The sequence below is a fragment of the Oratosquilla oratoria genome, chromosome 10 (assembly GCF_046742065.1).
Source record: "Oratosquilla oratoria isolate Oo_2021 chromosome 10, ASM4674206v1, whole genome shotgun sequence".
Taxonomy (NCBI): Eukaryota; Metazoa; Arthropoda; class Malacostraca; order Stomatopoda; family Squillidae; genus Oratosquilla; species Oratosquilla oratoria.
This window is the reverse complement of record NC_134786.1, coordinates 70,760,169-70,778,444: the sequence shown is the minus strand read 5'-3', so window position 1 is coordinate 70,778,444 and position 18,276 is coordinate 70,760,169. Positions and strand designations below refer to the sequence as shown.

Below are 18,276 nucleotides of genomic sequence, written 5' to 3'. Positions count from 1 at the left end.
CAGAGTCCACTTGGCCAGACTGCGATGCGGTCACCACCCAGCACTTCTAAGCTACCAGAAGAGGCTGGACGACCGTGTTGTGAACAGCTGCCCAGGATGTAACACTTCACCCCACACCATACAACACATAATGGAAGACTGCATTATACACAATCATGCACGCAAACAACACAACATACACTCTATAAAGGATTTGTGGGAAAACCCAGTTTCGGCTGTGGCATTCCTTGGGGAGACGGGACTGCTCGGACAGACAGTCTAGGGAACGACAACAACAACAACAACTACACTTAACAAGCTGATCCCTCTCATACTACTACACTCATACTTTTCCCCTTTTCCCTTGTAAAGTGGAACTATACAGGCAGTCCTCCAGCACTCTACCCTCTCTTAAACAAGCATTAAATAACGTCACCAGCTAGTCCACATCACTGTACCTCCTTTCTTCAGACATTCTGCATAGCATCCATCCCAGGTGCCTTACCTGCTCTCATCATCTTAACAGCTGCCTTCAATTCATCTTTCTTTATTCTCCATTGTACTCACTCATCACTGTAATTTTCTTCCCACTGCAACCTTTCCCTCACTATCCTCCTTCACATTTAGCAACTCCCTAAAATACTCTGTCCATCTTCCTATTACTGCCTTCTCTTCCATTACCATCTTTCCATCTGCACCTTTTACCTTTTCTTCTATAGTTGATTTGTCTCCTTTTCCTCTTTTAAAATCTTTTCAAAACATCTTTTTATTACTTTCAAAATTTTCTGTCATACTCTTACCCCATTTCACATCTGCTCCCCTCTTTGCCTCTTTGGTGGCAGTGGATTTTTTAATTTCATTTCCACAGTTCCCATTATATCTGGTTTTTCCTCTTCCAGATAATCGTTTAATGAATTTAATCCTGAAATCATGCCATGTACAGTATATTATATGTTACTTTTCATTTTTTTCTTTCTTTTTCCTCCTTGTTTTCTGGTTCCTCTGTTTCCTTTTTATATATATATATCATTTTTTCAGCCTCAAGTCCAGCACTCTCCAAAAAAAAACTTGTTCTTTTCCGTCTCTTGTTCTTCTCTCATTTTCTTCATTTGCTTCATTTTTTGTGTCTTTTCTCTGTCTTTTTCCTCATTGCTCATTTCCTTTTTTCATCCATATCTTTTTGTAGTTTTCACTCTTTGCCAACTTTGCTGTTTTTGTTATAGTCAGGGCAACGAGAAGTGACCGCTAAGGCGGGGTTAGGAGATTTCCCGGTGTTGCCACATCTCCACAGATAACACGGCCCGCACAGCTCACACTGAATGCAGTGTGAGGGGGGTGGGGCCAGAGAATAGATGTAGCGGCAATGTCGCTCTCTCTTGTTCATATGCCATGTCTATGACTCGAGGAAACGAAACCTTTGTATAGAAAACATTGCTTTGATTTTTACCTCAGTGGTGGTGTGTGACAAAAAATTATAATATAATTATATGTGGCAACATTATAAAGATATAAAATAAGATTATAAAATAAAATAAAATTATAAAATAATTATATGTGGCAACACAGGGGACTCCCAGTGCTCCACACTAATGGCCATTTCTCAATGCAATGAGTATAGTACTTCTTCCGCCATAATTTGAGACCTTAGTTTAATGTTTAGAGGTCTTTTTTTCTTTTGAGTGTAGTCCCATGCTATGCACTTCTATTTCTTTTTCCATCTCTTGCCCCTCCTCTTGTACTTCAGAATTTCTTTTGTTATTTCTTTCTCCTCTTTTTCTCTTAAGTATTTAGCTACATTGTGTTTTTCTTTAATACCATATACTACTATACACTTTTTTTTATCAACTGTGCCTCTGACCCAATTTTCTTTCTCTTTAATTACTTTAATGACTGTTTCCTTTGTATTTTCTTCCACTTGGGGGTTTGTGACATTAAACCAGATCATGTTGTACAATTTCTTTGAATGCTACAATTTGGTTTTACTGATCTACTTTCCATTGATTTTTAATTTTTAGAAGATCTGTCTCTTTTATGGTATCTTCAATATTCTTGATCACTGCTTGTATTTGTTCTTTTACTTCTCTTTTCAAAGCCTCATTTTTGTTAATATCTTCATTTTCCTTCCTTTTGTTTTAATTTTTAACTATGTTTAATTTCTTTTTAGGTCATGAAGCTCTCAGTTGGTCTCAGCATTCTATTTATTGTAACTCTATACATTGCTCTGTATTCTGCTTTTAGGTCTATAATTTCATTTATTAGTTCTGTAAACTCTTGATTTCGTAGAATATTTTTATAACTTATCTCCCTTTCTAAATCTGTACCTTTACCTAGTGTTCTACCTTCTCTTGCAAACCCTGAAAAATCATGATTCTCATCGTACCTTTGGATATGTAGAGGCGTTTTCATGTTACAGCTTTATTTTGGGATGACACCTAACGACAATTCAACCCTGCTTACATCTAGTTTTCTTTTAGTTGGTTCACCATATTTTTGCCTGACTTCATCCTCCTCCATTTTAAGTTATTTTCCACTCAGTGGATTTACTCTAAATCATTTTGGTCACTTGAGTGTTAAGCAAAGCTCCCCATTTCCCATACAATACCAGACTAGGTGTTTCCTCCAACTTAGAGAAAAAAGCACTGCACTCCAGAGCTCACTCCAGACGTCCGCTCCAGATGGTGGTTCATTGGTGTGTGAATGATATTTTGACTCGGCCTGTAGGGATTTCTCCCCATTTTCTCTTTTTCTGCGTGAGGGGATGGAGAGGGGGTCACCAATTAAATGAAGCAGCCTTGCTGAGGATGTGCTGTGTGTTTCTGCAATGCTTCTGATCCAGGGCAGTGGGCAAGATACAGGGATGACCCATCATCCAGGAGCCAAGAAAAGTATTTACAAAGGCAGAGCATGCCAACAGGAGACCTTTTGGTCCATAACTGGATTGGATGTGAAAAAAAATATAATAATAATAAGAAAATGAATATTAATTATAATATAAATAAAAATAAGTAAAATAGATAAATGCATAGGTATAGTAAAATAAAAAACAAACAGGTAAATAGGAAATAATAAATTGACAGATAAATAATGATAAATGAAAATCAAGCAAATAATAAACAGACAAAACAAGTAAACAAATAATATAAGATAAATGACAGTCATTACAGCATCTTGCTTAGATGTCACCAATTAAATGAAGCTGCCTTGCTGAGGATGTGCTGTGTGGTTTGCAATGCTTCTGATCCAGGGCAGTGGGTAAGATATATGGATGACCCATCATCCAGGAGTCAAGAAAAGTATTTACAAAGGCAGAGCATGCCAACAGGAGACCTTTTGGTCCATAACTAGGTTGGATGTGAAAAAAATATAATGATAATAAATGAATATAAGTTATAATAATATAAATAAGAATAAGTAAAATAAATAAATGCATAGGTATAGTTAAATAATAAACAAACAGTAAATAAACAAATAGTAAATAATAAATTGACAGATAAATAAAAATAAATGAAAATCAAGCAAATAATAAACAGACAAATTATAACAAAACAAGTAAACAAATAATATAGAATAAATGACAGTCATTACAGCATCTTGCTTAGACGTCACCAATTAAATAGACATAGACGGGTCCCGGAAGAGGCTATTGAACCTGTGACTCCGGTTCTAAATGACTAAAACTTAGGTCATCTGGGGTCTAGTGGTCACTGTGGTCTAGGTGTTTGTTATTTATTTGAGCTGTGTAATCGAATATTTGATCTTGATGTTTCCATACACTATCCAATCTCTTTTCAAAACTCACAACTGAATTTGCATTCACAACATGATCAGGAAGACTATTCCAGTTGTTCACAACACGACTGCAGAAAGTGAATTTCCTGATGTCCAATCTTGGGCGCTGCTTGTAGATCCTCCTGGTGTGTCCTCGAGTCACTGAACCGGCAAGTTCAATCAATAATCCCCTGCTCACTTCACTATCATATAAATTGTTCACAATTTTAAAGGTTTCTATCATGTCCCCTCTTGATCTATGGTATGATAGTGTAGGAAGGTCTAATTTCCTCAATCGTTCAGGGTAAGGCAAATCCTTCAGGCTAGGGACCAACTTTGTTGCTCTTTGAACTGCTTCCACAGCCTCAATGTCCTTTTTCTTGTATGGACACCATACCTGATTAGCGTATTCCAAATGTGGTCGGACTAGTGCAGTGTATAATGACTTGAATATGGTCTCATTCAATGTTACGAAAGTTCTTCTTATTAGCCCAACTAGTCTATTTGCCTTATTGATTTTCTCAGCCAAGTGTGCTGTGAACTTCAGCTCATCATCAATTACAACTCCCAGATCCTTCTACTTTGATTCCTGTCAATTCTTCTTCCATAGAATATTTCCTATTGTCCACATTTGATTTCCCGATTCTCATCACACAGCACTTCTTGGGATGAAATCTCATCAGCCACTTCTCTGACCAGCTTCTCATCCTCATGAGATCTTCTTGCAATTTCTCACAGTCCTGGCTTTCATGAATCCTCCTGAATACTTTAGTGTCGTCTGCATACAAGAATAATTTGCTGTTGATTACAGAATCTGGCAAGTCATTAATATATAAAACAAACAGCGGACCCAACACAGATCCCTGAGGTACACCGCTGACCACGTCCTTCCATTCTGACTCAACTCCATTGACAATCACTCTTTGTTTTCTATCATTGAGAAAGTCTGCTATCCATGACAAAATGTTTCCTCTGATGTTATAACTCTTGATCTTCGCAACTAGCCTTCTGTGGGGGACAGTGTCGAAGGCCTTCATGAAATCGCAGTATGCAACATCAACAGCTCCTCCTTCATCTAAAATCTGAGTCCATCTGTCCAAGACCGTGATCATTTGTAGTACTGTCGAACGCCCCTCCACAAATTCATACTGTTTGTTACTAATCAGCTTATTGCCCTTGAGATGTTCCAGAATCCTTTTCCTAATTATTGATTCCAATAACTTGCATATGACACATGTTAAGCTAACTGGTCTATAATTACCTGGGTTGCTTCTGTCACCTTTTTTGTATATTGCCAAGATGTTCGCTAGTTTCCAATCTATGGGTAGTCTTTCGCTCAAAAGTGATAGATTAAAGATCTTACAAAGCGGATATGCTTACATCTTTCGTCTCTTTCAGAATTCGAGGATGAAGCCGTTCCGGCCCAGGGGATTTATTCCTTTGTAGTTTATCTATAACACTGATAATATCCTCGCTAGGGAATTCAATCTGTGATAACATTGGAATATCCTTGACCTCCACCTCTGGTATTAACCCTTCTGGCTCCTTGGTAAACACTGAGCTGCCTTGCTGAGGATGTGCTGTGTGGTTTTGCAATGCTTCTGATCCAGGGCAGTGGACAAAATACAGGAATGACCCATCATCCAGGAGGAGCCAAGAAAAGGATTTACAAAGGCAGAGCATGCCGACAGGAGACCATTTGGTCCATAACTAGGTCGGATGTGAAAAAATATAATGATAAAAAAAAAAAAGTAAATATAAATTATAATAATATAAATAAAAATAAATAAAATAAATGCATAGGTATAGTTAAGTAATAAACAAATAGGTAAATAGTAAATAATAATAAATTGACAGATAAATGACTATAAATGAAAATCAAGCAAATAAACAAATAGACAAATAATAATAAAACAAATAAACAAATAGTATAAAATAAATGACAGTCATTACAGCATCTTGCTTAGATGTTTATCTAAATGAATCTTAAAGCTTCGAACTGAACTACATTGCACTGCCTCTGTGGGAAGTTTATTCCATTCATTAGTTGCATGGTTGGCGAAGTTGTTTCTACCCACTTCCAAATTAAATCTATTTCCTGACAATTTGTGACCATTATTTCTTGTTGGATTCTCATTCAGTGTAAAAATTTGGTCACTTTTGATGCTGTCAATCCCCTTTAGAATCTTAAAGACATGTATCAAGTCAACTCTGAGTCTACGCCTTTTTAGGGAAAACAGATTCATATGTTTTAGCCAATTTTCGTATGATTTATTTTTTATATTTAGAATCAGTTTTGTGGCTTGCCATTGTACTTTGTCCAATCTGTCAATGTCTTTAATGAAATTCAGTGACCATACAGAAACAGCATATTCCAAATGTGGACGAACCAACAATTTATATAGCTTGTTAATGAGAGATGGACTTTTGAAGTCAAAAGATGGTGCAATCAGTCCTAGAATCTTATTTTCTTTCTCAGAGGCTGAAATACACTGTTTAGATGATTTGAGATCATTACTGATACTTACGCTAAGATCCTTTTCACTATCCACTTTTGTTAATGAATTTTCAAGTAATTTGTAATCATACTGTAATTTTTACCTATGTGCATAACCTTGTATTTACTTGTATTAAATTTCAATGGCCACTTTTCTGACCATTGCTGTAATTTATCTAAATCTTCTTGAATATCTAATTGATTTAAATGATCATTTGCCATTCCACACAAACTGGGAGGAAATGAGTAGTGGCATCCCACAGGGATCATTACAAAGTGATCTGAACAAAGTCTCAGAGTAGAGCAAGAGATGGGAGGTAGAATACATCAATAAGAGCAGTATAATTGAATTTGGGAAAAGTAAGAATAGAATATCAGGACAGTATAAAATTGACAGAAAAGAAGTAAAGAAAGTAAACTCTGAAAGGGACCTAGGAGTAATCATTACCAAAGACATAATGCCAGATAAACACATAAATAAAATAGTCGGAGAAACATACAATTTGTTGAGATCATTAAAGGTGGCCTTTAAATACCTGGATAAGGAAATGATTAAGAAAATATTACAAACACTGATAAGGCCAAAACTGGAATATGCAGTGCTGATATAGTCATCCAGTACAAAAATAAATATAAGAAAATTAGAAAGAATACAACGACAAAGATGGCCCAAACATTTTCAAACCTGACATATGAACAAAGACTGGCTGAACTGGAATTGCTGACTCTGGAACAAAGAAGAGAACGAGGGGACCTACTAACCATCTACAGAATTATGAAAGGAAAAGAACACCTTGATAGAGAGGACTTATTAAAGTGGGACCGTGATGAGTGAGGAAAATGAAGGAGAAATAAGGAAGGATGAAGTGAAGGCAGTTGTTAAGATGATGAAAGCAGGTAAGGCACCTGGTCTGGATGGATGCCATGCAGAATGTTAAAAAAAAGGAGGTACAGTGATGGTTGACTGGCTGGTGAGGTTATTTAATGTTTGCTAGAGAGAGGGTAGAGTGCCGGAGGACTGGATGAGTGCCTGTATAGTTCCTCTTTACAAGGGAAAAGGGGACAAGTGTGAATGTAGTAGTTTCAGAGGGATTAGCTTGTTAAGTGTAGTTGGGAAGGCTTATGGGAGGATCTTGATTGAGAGGATTAGGAGAGGAACAGAGGGAGTAATTGGTGAGGAACAGTGTGGATTTAGAACAGGTAGAGGTTGTGTAGATCAGATCTTTGTGGTAAGACAGATATGTGAGAAAGCTATAGGAAAGGGGAAGGATGTTTTTTGGGCTTTTATGGATCTGGAAAAGGCTTACGATAGGGTAGACAGAAGGCACTGTGGGAGGTTATGCAGATATACGGGATAGGAGGAAAGCTTCTAGGAGCTGTCAAGAATTTTTATGAGAGTAGTAGAGCTTGTGTCAGGATTAGAAATGGAGAGAGTGAATGGTTCGAGGTAAAGGTGGGACTTCGTCAAGGATGCATTATATCGTCTTGGCTGTTCAACTTATACATGGATGGGGTAGTGCAAGAGGTAAATGCATGGGTAGTGGGATAGGGATTGGAGATGATTAAAGAAAATGGAGAAAAGTGGGAGGTGAGCCAGCTGTTGTTTGCGGACGACACTGCGCTTGTACCAGGATTGGAGGAGGGATTGAGGAAGTTGGTGACAAAGTTTGGGAATGAATGTGGGTAAAAGTAAGGTGATGAGATGTACAAGGGGTGAAAGTGGCAGTAGACTGGAAGTGAGCATTAAGGGAGAGTGACTGGAGGAAGTGGATAGTTTTAGATACTTGGGTGCAAATGTGGCAGGAAAAGGTGGAGTGAAGGTGGAGGTAGAATGTAGATTGAGAGAAGCGAGTAAATGCCTTGGTGGATTAAAGAGTGTAATGAGGAATAGACATTTGGGAATGGATGCTAAGAGGAGACTATATGAAGGAGTGATTGTGCCAACAACACTGTATGGGGCAGAAAACATGGAACATAAGAGAGGGAGAGAGAAGGAGTTTGAATGTGTTTGAGATGAGGTGTCTGAGAAGTATGATGGGGTTTACTAGGCTGGATAGAGTGAGAAATGAGGAGGCGAGGAAGAGAACAGGGGTGGAAAGGGAGTTGTTGTTGTTGTTGTCGTTCCCTAGACTGTGTGTCCGAGCAGTCCCGTCTCCTCAAGGAAGGCCACAGCCGAAACTGGGTTTTCCCACAAATCCTTTATAGAGTGTATGTTGTGTTGTTTGCGTGCATGATTGTGTATAATGCAGTCTTCCATTATGTGTTGTATGGTATGGGGTGAAGTGTTACATCCTGGGCAGCTGTTCACAACACCGTCGTCCAGCCTCTTCTGGTAGCTTAGAAGTGCTGGGTGGTGACCGCATCGCAGTCTGGCCAAGTGGACTCTGTCCTTTCGTGGGAGAGAGGATTCAGAAGGGTGGATATCAGGGGGTCTGGCATGCAGCAGTGTGTTGTCTTTCAGTGTGTTAATGGAGCGGTGAGTGATATGATTATGAATATGTTTCCGGAGGCTGGTATTTGGTGGTTGTGGAGGAAGAGAAGAGAGTATCTGTGCGTAATAAAGGTCTTTGGGTGTAGTTTTAATGTTTCTTGGTGTGTGTGGGTGTTCTGCTATGTAGTGTAGCGGGTGTGATGTGTTTGTGGTGGCTGCAGCAAGTGTTTGTGTGCCTCTCATGTCGAGGTGGTCCTTGACTTTGAGGACTTTTGTTTCATGGTGTAAATGGTCTGTAGGTGATGTATTTGTGCAGCCTGTAATTGTTTTTAGGGCTTTGTTTTGTATGATTTGAAGGGTGTTGTGGTGTGTCTCACTGAGATTAGGAGCCCATGCAGGACTCGCATAATTCATCACTGAGCGTATGCATTGTTTGTATATTGTTATATTAGTTTCTTTGTTTTGTCCAAATGTTGTTCCTGTGATTGACTTAAGTGCGTTAAGTCTAGGTGTGCATTTGTTTTTTATGTTTGTGAGGTGTTGTTTGAAAGACATGGATGTATCGTATGTTACACCAAGAATTTTCGGTGTGTTTGTGTGTGGTATTAGAGTGTTGTTGATGTAGAGATGAGGTATGTATTTGTGTTCTTTTGTCCAGTTGGTGAGAAGTGTTGCTGTAGATTTGGTTGGAGCTATTTTGAGTCTGTTTGTGATGAACCATGTGTTGAGTGTGTCAAGGTAAGGCTGGATTATTTCTGCAGCTTTGTCTGTGTTACGATGTGTGCATGTGATTGTTATGTCGTCTGCGTAGGAAGAGATTTGTATTTCTGAGGTGTCTGGCGTGGGTAAGTCATGCATGTATAGATTAAATAATGTGGGGGATAGAACTGAGCCCTGTGGTACTCCGTTCTTAATGTTTCTGATGTGCGATGATTGGCCATTATATGACACATGAGCATTCCTGCCTGCCAGATAATTGGCCAGCCATCTTTTGGTGTTATTGTGCATGTCTGTGTTATATATTTTATTTGTTAGGTTGTGGCGGGGGATAGCATCAAAAGCTTTACTAATGTCCAATGTTATAAGAAGTGTTCTGTGGTGGGGCCTATCTGAATTGATGCCATCTAAAATTCTTTGTGTGAGGTTTGTCAGAAGAGTGTTTGTGGAGTGTAGTGGCCTAAAACCGTGTTGTGAGTCAGCAAGGGGAATATATGGTGTGACAAGTTTAAGTATTAGGCGTTCAATGACTTTAGAGGGGGTGCAGAGAAGTGTGATTGGGCGGTGCGATGTTGGGATTGTTGGGTCTTTGTTCGGTTTTGGAATGGTGATTATTTTACCATGCTTCCAGATGTCGGGTATAGTGTTGTGTGAATAGCTGTAGTTTGCAATGTTTGTGAGTGCGTGTATACCTTGTGGTCCAATGTGTTTTAGGTGGATGTTGCTTATGTTATCAGGGCCACAGGCAGATGAGTGCTTGAGATTATGCATTATGAGTTTTGTCTGACTGTCTATGAAGGGTGTATAGTCTGAGTCTGTGGGGAAGTCTTTCTTACGTCGAATGGTGCGTCGGTCGTCAGGGTGAGATGTAAGATGGCTCGTCTGTGCAAAATGACGTATGAGTGCGTTTGCTTGTTGTCTGTTTGAGGGTAGATTATCTGTTGTTGTGATTATTGCTGCGTGAGAGCGTGTAGTGTTAGTGTTGGATAGTGTGATGCTGTTGAGTGTTTTGTACAATTTGCTGGTGTTTGTTTTGTGATCAAGTGTATTGATAAAGTTTTGCCAATTTTGTGTTTTTGTGGAGCTGCAAGGTCCTGGAGCTGCAACGTCTACGTCGTGGGACCACCCCCCAACCCCAAGAGTTGGGGGCCAATCAGCGGCAACCACCCCTGGCCATCAGCTCTACGCAGATGGAAAGGGAGTTGGGAGATAGGGTTGATGAAAGAGTATTGGGATGGTTTGGACACATGGAAAGAATGAGTGAAGAAAGACTAGTAAAAGAGGTATGGAAGGCAGATGTGGAGGGAGTGAACATGATGGGATGTCCTAGGATGAGGTGGATGGATGGGGTGAAGGGGGCTTTGGGGAAGAGGGGAATGTCTGTTGAGGAAGGACGGGAGAGGACAGAAGACAGGGGTGAATAGAGAATGGTTGTATATGGATGATGTTGTGATGCATGAGGTGGAATGGGTGGGGGGATGGTGGGGTGAGGTAGTATGTGTGAGCAAAATTTGACGCAGCCCGAAGTGATTTCTCCCCGTCTTCTCCATTTATGCAATGGGGGGACGGAGAGGAGGGGTCGCCGATATAATGAAGCAGCCTTGCTGTGGATGTGCTGTGTCTTACGACACTGCTTCTGACCCAGGGCAGTGGACAAGGTGCAGGGATGACCCGTCATCCAGGAGGTGCTAAGAAAAGAGGGAGGGTGGAGGCATGTGGAGTGTATTCAGGAATGGAATGGGTGGGAGTGATTTTGTGCCTTTTCCTTTTTGGCTACCTCCCTTGAAAGGGGGAAAAAGCCTTGATATATGTATGTATGATTAGTTATATGTCAATTTATTATTATTTACTATTTACCTGTTTGTTTATTATTTAACTATACCTATGCATTTATTTATTTTATTTGTTATGTACATTATTATAGTTTTTATTTATTATTTTATTATTATTATGGTTTTTTTTTTGCATCCAACCTAGATATGGACCAAAAGGTCTCCTGTCGGCATGCTCCGCCTTTGTAATCCTTTGGTATTGGCCTGGGCGTGCAGGCGGTGAGGGGAGTTGTGTCGGCTTGCAGGTAGGTTCTCATGAGGGAGGGGGGGGGAGAAACATCGTCTTTCCTAGGGGGACGGTGCTGGGGTCGTCCTTGAAGACCAGCACGTCACTAAAGTCCCATAGGATGTAGCTGTGAGTGACAGCCGGTGAGGTGTCCATGGGCAATGTCAGCTCGGCGCACCTGTTCGTGTATGTCATTGCTAGGATAGGCTCCAGGAAATCGGGTGGGACTGGCCAAACCGAAGGGGAGAAGGGGCGTTCAGACATCCCTGTGAATCCGTATGGCGGCTTTGCGGTCCCTGTCTCTGGCATCAAGGTGATCCGGAAGTGTTTGTTGCGGGGGGGTAGGTGAGATATGTCGACCGCGGTGTCTGCAGAGCTCTTGATATCTCTGACATGCCTAGGTGCTGAGGGCCTATCCCAGTGATTTACGCACCTACATAGGGCAGTGCATCACGGCCACTGACAGGTGGTGGAGGGCAATGGCCCGCAAGGCATTAGGATGGCAGGTGCCAGCCCTCCTGGGACCCCTTGCATGGTGACACGGTTCATGCGTGCAGGTCCTACTGGGCCTCCAGCGGGCGGCAGTGGTGTCGCCTCCTCCTGCGGTGATGTAATTGCCACGGGGGAGTAGAGGCAGTGTGGCAGTTCCTAAGCTGGGTGGGTGTGGCCTGTGCAAATCAGCTAGGCCCCACGTGGGTGGCACTCGCAGTGAGCAAGGCAAAGCAGGACAAAGGCCTCCTTGTTCACGCAGCCTGCTTTGGCATGGGCCCCATGCAGGGTGACGTCTGCAGTTAGTAGGGTGGAGCAGTGGGACAAAGGCTTCTTTGTTCGCCCCACTAAGTGCACAAAGGTGCGCCACTATCACTATCACATGATTTTGCATGGTCCCATTCATGCTCACTGTATCGGCACTGCACTCATGGTCCAGCATGTTCACTGTCACCTATCGGTCTAGTTCTGTCGGTATGCGCCACTGATTCACGTATTGTCCCATGTTTCACTGTTGCACATTGCAAACACTTGCAAGCAATTGCAAACACCATCCTATTCACTGTGCCATGTATGTGTGCAACAGAAACGTGGGGGGACGTTTGGAGCCTTTATTGATTGGTAGGTTATGCATACAGAGGTGAATCTCAAGAGTGAGCGAGCGACATGCTCACAGTAAGAGACAGTTCTAGACAACTAAAATGGGGGCAGTGTCATACTCCCTGCATAGAAGGAAAACAGTGCCAGTTTCATTATTACACATGTATCAATCAATGAGGGCCTTGTGCCAGTAACAGAGAGTCCTTGTACTGGAAAGCATCTGGGGATCGAGCATGCCACAACACTGCAGTGCAAACCTACGGTGCCCTGCTCATGTCGAATGCCAAGGCATTTCATAGCACTATACCACAATACTGACGTAACTTAAATGTATAATTAATCAGGTCAGTTGGATCCTAGTTGTTTCCCATAATCATGAAGGTAATTTCTCTGGGCTTTTGTATCTCATGTTTTTGGTGTATCAATGATTCTAAACTCTGTTGTTACTCCCTGTGTACTAAGGCCTCCCACCCCTTTATAAGTTTAGAAATATGAAAACTTAATCTAATCAGATAGTAGTTGAGTATGGCATATAAATATTTCTCATTCAATGTTAAGTGTAGACTGTATTTTCAGGTTGGACTTTCAACTGATATGGACCTTAATGAAAATGATAATTCTTCTGTGGAGTTTCCCATGGGCAAACTTGAATCAACAAAAGTTGCATTTGCTGAGGAAAAGAAGACAACACAGAAACCCCTAACAGTTTATAGTGGTGGCAAACTGCAGTTTTCATGCAAACACTGCAGTGCTAGTTTTGATGAGGAGTTGCAACTAGAATTGCATGATTTGGTGCACACAGGAAAGAAGCCTTTTCAATGTAAACAATGTTACAAGATGTTTGCCAGAAAAAGTCAGTTGAGCAATCATGAAACCATACATATTGGAGAGAAACCACAAGTTTGTACATTCTGTGGGAAAGCTTATAGAATCCTGTCTCATTTGCAAGAACATCTAAAAAGTCACACTGCAAAACAGCCATATAAGTGTACTTATTGCAATAGAGTCTTTATGGAAGAACATCAAATACAAGCCCATCTAAAACTGCACACAGATGGGCAAGACATGCCTGTAAGGGTTAGGAAGGATTTCTTTTCTGGTAACATGGAAAGTCAGCCCATTAAACAAACAGGTGAGAACATTAAAGATATAGTTGTATTCTATAGGGATAATGTCAAAGTAAACTTAATGAAGATGTAAGATTTGATGAAGTGACTGAAGGTTAAGCAACCAAGGAGGGCAACATGTACATAATTAAGATTAATAGATCATGTTGTAAAGGATTTGTAGGATTGTATTTTTTATTTACTCAGGAGAGCTTCAGCAAAAAACGGATCTGAACAGTCAAAGAGAGATAAACAGGAAACAAAGCTATCAAAGGGAAATGAAAATTGAAGGTCTTGAGGTAAGCAAACAAGTCATTAGTCCTATTTAGTTTATTAATATATTGGTGGATGTTTTTATTTCATTGAAATAAGTTATATTTTTGTAATTGTTCTGATTTCAGCATGGAAGGCCCTTCACTGTTACTATGGGAGGACAGAAATCTCAGAAAGATGGGAATTTGAAGGATACCAACGTTCACAATGTGATGGGAATGTCAGTAACCTTTGCAAACAAAAGCTCACATGATAACATGTTTAAAACAGCTTGTTTTGACAAACCCCTCCTGCATAAAGTACCTCAGGCAAGTATAGGAAATAAGAATTCTCAAAGCACTCAGGATGGTAGAATACTGGCTGAAAAAAGGGCAGGAACAGATCTGGGAGAATCAAATACAAAAGGGACTCCTAGTGCAGGTTTATGTGATGGGAAAAAAATGAGACGGACTTCTCAGCTAGAAGAATATATTCGAGCCCATACTGGTATGCATACCAGTTTGTATGATGGGAAGAAAATGAGGCAAACTTCTCAATTGGAAGAATATATTCAAGCCCACACAGGAACACAGCTACATAAGTGCACTCGTTGTGAAAAGGCATTTCGTCATAAAAGTCAAATGGAAACTCATCTGAGGACACATACTGAAGAAAAACCATACAAATGTTTACACTGTGGTCTTGTTTTTGAATATTTTCATGCTTTGAAAGAACATTTGAACTTACACATAAGTAATTATAATTATTTCCAGAAGATGAATCAAGGGGTCAGGGTTGATACTCATTTGTCACATTCAAAAACACACATGCCTAACCAAAATGAAGAGGGACTGCATCAGTGGCAAGAACAAGTCACCACACTCTCTGATAGATCAAAAGATAAAAAGTATTGCAGCCCTTCAGTTCCAAATTCTAGAGTAGATTTAGTAGAACATCCATATAGATGTACATATTGTGTCCAAGCTTTCAGACAGATTGACCACTTGATTGTACACTTACGGAGTCACACTGGAGAAAAGCCGTACAAATGCAAGCATTGTGGTGAAGCATTTCAAGAGTGGAGTACATTGAAAAGGCATGCAGACATGCACAAGAGAAAACCACACAAGTGTACTTATTGTGATGAGACCTTTAAGCATTTAAATGAATTGAAAATGCATTCACTGACACACAGAAGAAAGCAAATCAATGATTGCTCAAAGTGTGGAAGAACTTTCAGACACTTAGATGAATTGCAAAGACATGCAGAGATACACAGAAGAGAACAGCCTCATCGTTGCTCACGTTGTGGTAAAACATTTAAACGACTAGTTGAATACCAGATGCATATGTGGAACCATACACGAGAGCATGCCTACAAATGTACACATTGTAGTAGGAGATTTGAAAAACCTTGTTATTTAAGAGCTCATTTACGAACTCATACTGGAGAAAAAAACTACAAATGTATGGTTTGTGATAGAGTTTTCTCTTTCATTAGTGTATTGAAGGCCCATCAGAGAACCTACACTGGGGAAGAGCCTTTCAAATGTATGCACTGCAAAAAGACATTTTCACAATCATATGTCTTGAAAGAGCATGTTCAGCAGCATAAAGAAGAAGAATCCCCATACCATTGCAGGCTGTGTGACAAGCCTTTTTGGATGATTAAAGCATTGAAAAAACATGTTTTGAAACATACTGGAAAGAATGCTGTATGTCCCCATACATGTTCAATGGATCATGAGCATCAAGGCCAGCAGTTTTTTAAGTGCAAGGAGCCATTTGAATGTATGCATTGTGGTAGAGCTTTTGAGGAAGACAGTGATTTGAAATTACATTTTACAGCTCATAAAGTTGATAAGTTGAGGTGCTTACATTGCAGAAAGCTCTTTCAATCCAGAAAGGAATTCATTGGTTATTATAGACGTTTTAAAAGAAATAGGCCTTATGAATGTACACATTGCAGAGCTAGCTTTTGCTTTCCTCACAATCTAGCCAGACATGTTTTACTGCATACAAAGTTATGTAAAGAAAATGAGCCCACCTTAGCCAATAAACCACAAAGTTCTGTGGATAATTATGCAGCAGGTGTAAGTAATAATGTGAATAGTGTATTGATAAAAGTGGAGGAAGACTATGACATAGATTTAGAAATGATAGTCAAAGAAGAGCATGATGTGGAGTTTGAAGATCAGAAGATAGAAAATGTTCATGATTATAGAAAGCATGTTAAAGAAGAAATGTTTGAGCAAAATTTTGAAATTAATTGTGTTGTGAAAAAAGAGAAAATGGATGCGATTTGAGATGTATTTTGTATTTCTTCCTATGGAGTGTATAGTTTTCTTAGGTAAATCATTAAAAATATTCCATGTTGAATAGATTTGTCTATTATGTTTTATTTACTCTTGAGGATGAGAAAACTTCAAATAATTTGCAAAGTAGCAACTACAGAATTTTCAAATTGCTATTGGGTTATGTTTTGATAAAGATAATTGGATGACAGATTAGGTTAGATATTGAAATTCTGTGTAAGCTTCAATAAAGATAAAGTGTTGAACAGAAGGACAATAGGTGAAAAGGAAGATAGAAAACTTAGAATAAAACATCACTTTTTTTTTTTTTTTTTTTTTTTTTTTAAATAAAAAAATGCAACAACTACTGAAATTTAGTGGTTAATCCCTGAACTGTGTGGTTGCTATTGTTGTCATTCAATAGAGTGACTGAGCAGTCCTGTCTCCCTGAGAAATGCCATGACTGGAACAGGGTTTTCCCACAAATCCCTTATAGAGTATATGTTGTGTTGTTGGCATGCGTAATAATGGAGGATTATTGGTAAAGGTCTGTTGTCATACAGAGGTATATTATATGGAAGTGAGATTTGTAATGATAATTTTATTTGCCAATTCAGATAGAGAAAAAAAATTCTGGGCAAACTATATACATAGAATGTAGAATTTAATATAAAAATGGGATTTTTTTTTATGAAAAATATAAGTAAATGTTCATAACACTCAGTTTTTTTATGTCGGATATTTCTCAATTCTCAGGTCCCTTGTGCCATAACAGTCTTTACTTGAATGCACAGATTGTTTTCTTGTGTCTTAATGTGCCTTTTAGTAATAGAAATGCACAATTTGTATCCTTCAGTTAATACTTAATGTACACTTTAAACCCATTATCAGAGAAATAATATGAGGAGTACAGGAAAACCGTATATTTCAACTACTATCTATAGTCCTCTTCAGCTGAAGAGGACTACAGCTAGTAGTCGAAATATACATTTTCCTGTACTTCTGATATTATTCTGATAGTGGGTTTAAAGTGTACATTTACAAATATGTTATAACATTACTGTTTCCCTAATACTTAAATGATAAACAGTTGGTTCTGGTTCAACAAAGTTGGTAGCAATGAAATGTGTATTTCTTCACCAAGGTGTAAATGGGAGTTTTATGTTTAAAGATCATGATGAAGAACAAAATTAAACTTTATTGTACTTTGAGCATTGAAACTTTTATTTTAACAGGTGACTCTGAAAAAAAGTTGTGAGAACTGAGCTCAAAACAGTATTGTAATACTTCATATTGTAAAATAAAAATTTCTAGTTAAGGGAGAAGGTAGGAGATAAGAGTGAGTGGAAGATGTTTGTGTATGATTGATATTTTGACACATCCCAAAGGGATTTCTCCCCATCTCTATTTTCCACATGAGGGGACAGAGAAGGGGGAAGGTGTGGATCTGCTCAGTCTTGCTACATTTCTTTGACTTAGGCAGTAGGTAAGAGACAGGGATAACACCTCATTCACAAGGAGCTAACGTAAGAGGGAAACAAGAATAGTGGATGGGAGTGGAATGGGTGGGAGTAGGTGTACCTTTGACTTGTCTACCTTATAATGGAGAAAAAGTCCTTGGTACAGATATAATCCACTTACATCACTGAAGCTAGATAACAACTCAACATTGTCTACAATTTAGTAAAAAAATATGTATATTTTCACTCATGAGAAAGTAAAGAAGAAGAAGAAGAAAAGACAAGTAAAGTTGATTCCATGATATTGATCCTGAATTTGACTCCCAGTGGCAGAAATGGTAACCTAAATATATGGTAAATCAGGGTTATGGTAAGGCAGTTCCATAACTGTTAGTACAGTAGATAATCATTGCGGATACTCATAGATATCTGAATTCATTTATGAGAGTGGGAAATGGCTATCACCCTTTGAACCCATGCATCAAAATACATAGTATTTCTGCAACCTTATTAAGTGCTAGGATTTGGGTTTAGAATGGCTGTAATGAAATTGGTCCTAAGAATCAATCAATCCATCCCCTGGATCTTTGTTGTAGGAAACAGGGACAGAGATGAACCCATGGCT

At 39.2% G+C, this 18,276-nt stretch overlaps 1 protein-coding gene across 1 annotated transcript in view; it reads left to right on the top strand.

Moving 5' to 3' along the window:
• LOC143029293 (uncharacterized) overlaps nt 1-16,286 on the top strand; it is an 86,904-nt gene extending 70,618 nt beyond the window's left edge. The window contains exons 4-6 of the mRNA XM_076192032.1: nt 13,116-13,671; nt 13,853-13,944; nt 14,047-16,286. Coding sequence (XP_076048147.1) covers nt 13,116-13,671; nt 13,853-13,944; nt 14,047-16,203 — 2,805 coding nt within the window. The 3' untranslated portion in view covers nt 16,204-16,286. The remainder of the gene's footprint in view (nt 1-13,115; nt 13,672-13,852; nt 13,945-14,046) is intronic.
• Nucleotides 16,287-18,276: the final 1,990 nt, after the last annotated feature.